This window comes from Hemibagrus wyckioides, linkage group LG11 (assembly GCF_019097595.1).
Source record: "Hemibagrus wyckioides isolate EC202008001 linkage group LG11, SWU_Hwy_1.0, whole genome shotgun sequence".
Lineage (NCBI taxonomy): Eukaryota > Metazoa > Chordata > Actinopteri > Siluriformes > Bagridae > Hemibagrus > Hemibagrus wyckioides.
This window is the reverse complement of record NC_080720.1, coordinates 32,250,852-32,253,527: the sequence shown is the minus strand read 5'-3', so window position 1 is coordinate 32,253,527 and position 2,676 is coordinate 32,250,852. Positions and strand designations below refer to the sequence as shown.

The 2,676-nt window shown below is 33.3% G+C and overlaps 1 protein-coding gene across 1 annotated transcript in view; it reads left to right on the top strand.

Moving 5' to 3' along the window:
- The first annotated feature begins 1,458 nt into the window (after positions 1-1,458).
- slc15a1b (solute carrier family 15 member 1b) overlaps positions 1,459-2,676 on the top strand; it is an 11,956-nt gene continuing 10,738 nt past the window's right edge. The window contains exons 1-3 of the mRNA XM_058402146.1: positions 1,459-1,565; positions 1,658-1,695; positions 2,443-2,527. Coding sequence (XP_058258129.1) covers positions 1,547-1,565; positions 1,658-1,695; positions 2,443-2,527 — 142 coding nt within the window. The 5' untranslated portion in view covers positions 1,459-1,546. The remainder of the gene's footprint in view (positions 1,566-1,657; positions 1,696-2,442; positions 2,528-2,676) is intronic.

Sequence of the window (2,676 nt, the reverse complement as noted above, 5' to 3'; positions counted from 1 at the left end):
TTTATTCTATCATTATTTATTACTGTATACATCGATCAGCTATAACATTATGACCACCTGCCTAATATTGTGTTGGTCGCCAAAACGGCCCTGACCCGTCCTACACTGTTCATTCCGACCCCTTTCTATCAGAACCTTTCTCAGCAATTTGAGCAACAGTAGCTCGTCTGTTGGATCGGATCACACGGGCCAGCCTCACTCCCAACATGCTTCAATGGGCCTTGACTGCCCATGACCCTGTCACCGGTTCACCACTGTTCCTTCCTTGGACCACTTTTGATAGATACTGACCACTGCAGACCGGGAACACCCCACAAGAGCCGCAGTTTTGGAGATGCTCTGATCCAGTGGTCTATCCACCATCACATTTTGGCCCTTGGTCAAACTCGCTCAAATCCTTACTCTTGTCCATTTTTCCTGCTTCTATCACATCAACTTTGAGGACAAAATGTTGACTTGCTGCCTAATATATCCCACCCACTAACAGGTGCCATGATGAGGAGATCATCAGTGTTACTCACTTCACCTCTCACTGGTCATAATGTTATGCCTGATCGGTGTACCTTTCCTGTTGTGGACACTTTATTGCTGCACAAGAGATAAAAAAGTCATCAAAAATCACCATCATCATCACCATCATCACCATAACCCTCACCATCATCATCATCATCACCATCATCAGCCTCACCATCATCATCACCATCATCATCACATCATCATCATCATCACTTCATCCTGTTTAATTAATAACCCAATGAAAATAACCAACAAAAAACAGACAAAGCCTGAAAATAGAGGAACAGAAAAACAAATCTGAAATAATTAGTAAATAAAAAAGTAAAGATAAATAAATGACCAGATGTTTGTCTGAGAAGTTCGTGTGAGCGTCTGATGCTTGATTAGATATCCAGCATTAGGGTCAGATAACACACGTGTGTATATTAAACATAAACCTTTCCCTAAACCCAATAAACCTCCTGATTATAAAAAAGGATGGCTCTGTGTACGATAATATATAGTGCTGCAGAAGTGTAGAGTGCACCCCCCCCCATAAATCCTTATATCATTCACATAATAACAAAATAAATAAATAAAATCACTGAGAGAAAATTTAGAAGGTATTTGATATGACTTTGGAGTCTTGCTGTGTGATTAAAGCTCGTTACAGAGGCCTGGGCTTCCTGTTGTCCAGGCAGAAAGTGATGAGGGGGGTGAAAACTTTTGCACTTGAGTGTAAAGATGTATTAATTAGCCCTACAGTTGATCACATGTTCTTGGCTCAGCAGTGTAATAATATAATAACAAGCAATCTATCAGTCATCACACACACACACACACACACACACACCAATCCATACACGGGGGCCACAGTCCACAGTCCTCTCCGCCTGATTACGATTTATGATGCAGGTTATATATAAAACCCCACTACCTGCTTCCCCAGGTGCTCAGAGCACAGGAGGTGTGTGTGTGTGTGTGTGTGTGTGAGTGTGTGTGGTGTTTGAACAGCGATTAAAGGATATTCACTCAGTGAGGAGTAAGAGAGATGAAAGAAGACATGGCAGGTGAGTGATCCAGGTCCAGGTGATGGTTTATAAATTTTTTAATTCTGTGAATGTTCTGCACATCTGAGCGCTCTGCTTTCTTTAATTTATAGACAAAGAGCAGGGAAAAGTGAAGAAGTCCAAAGAGAAGGTAATTTCAAAAATAAGCAACACACTGCACTGAATTCTGTCTTAGACAATATATTGCTTGGTTTATATAATTAATAAATAAATATATTATTTTTCCTTTAAAAAAATATATTGCTTGATTTAATATATTTATAATATATATTATAAAATATATATATATATATTTATAATATAATATATATTTATATTTAATATATATATAATAAATAAATAAATTCTTCTTTTTTATTTTAGACACTATGTTGCTTGATTTATATAATAAATAAATATATTATTTTTCTTTATTTTTTAAGACAATATATTGCTTGATTTATATAAGTAAAAAATAAATATATTATTTATCTTTTTTTAGACAATATATTGCTTGATTTTTTTAAATAATAAATAAATATATCATTTTTTTCTTTTTTAGATAATATATTGCTTGATTTATAAGATATTTAAATATATAATTTTTCTTTTTTTAAGACAATATATTTGCTTGCTTTATATAATCAATAAATATTTTTTATTTTATTTTCTTTAGACAATATATTGCTTGATTTTTTTAAAATAAATATATTATTTTTCTATTTATTATTTTTCTTTTTATAGACAATATATTGCTTGATATCTATAATTAATAAATAAATATATAATTTTTCTTTTTTTATATACAATATATTGCTTGATTTATATTATAAATAAATATATTATTTATCTTTCTTTCTTTTCTTTTCTTTTCTTTTCTTTTTTGCCCGTGAACCAGACGGAGTGCTGTGGCTATCCTCTCAGCATCTTCTTCATCGTCGTGAACGAGTTCTGTGAGAGGTTTTCCTACTATGGCATGCGAGGTAAGTTTTATGAGAACCTGAAGCCGGGATTCTGAATAAATAATAATAATAGTTTTACAGTTTATTAAACATAAAAAAAAGAATCGCAAGATGTAGTGAAATGCGAGTGTGTCATATAGAAAAAGAAAGGAAAGAGAGAGAGAGAATAA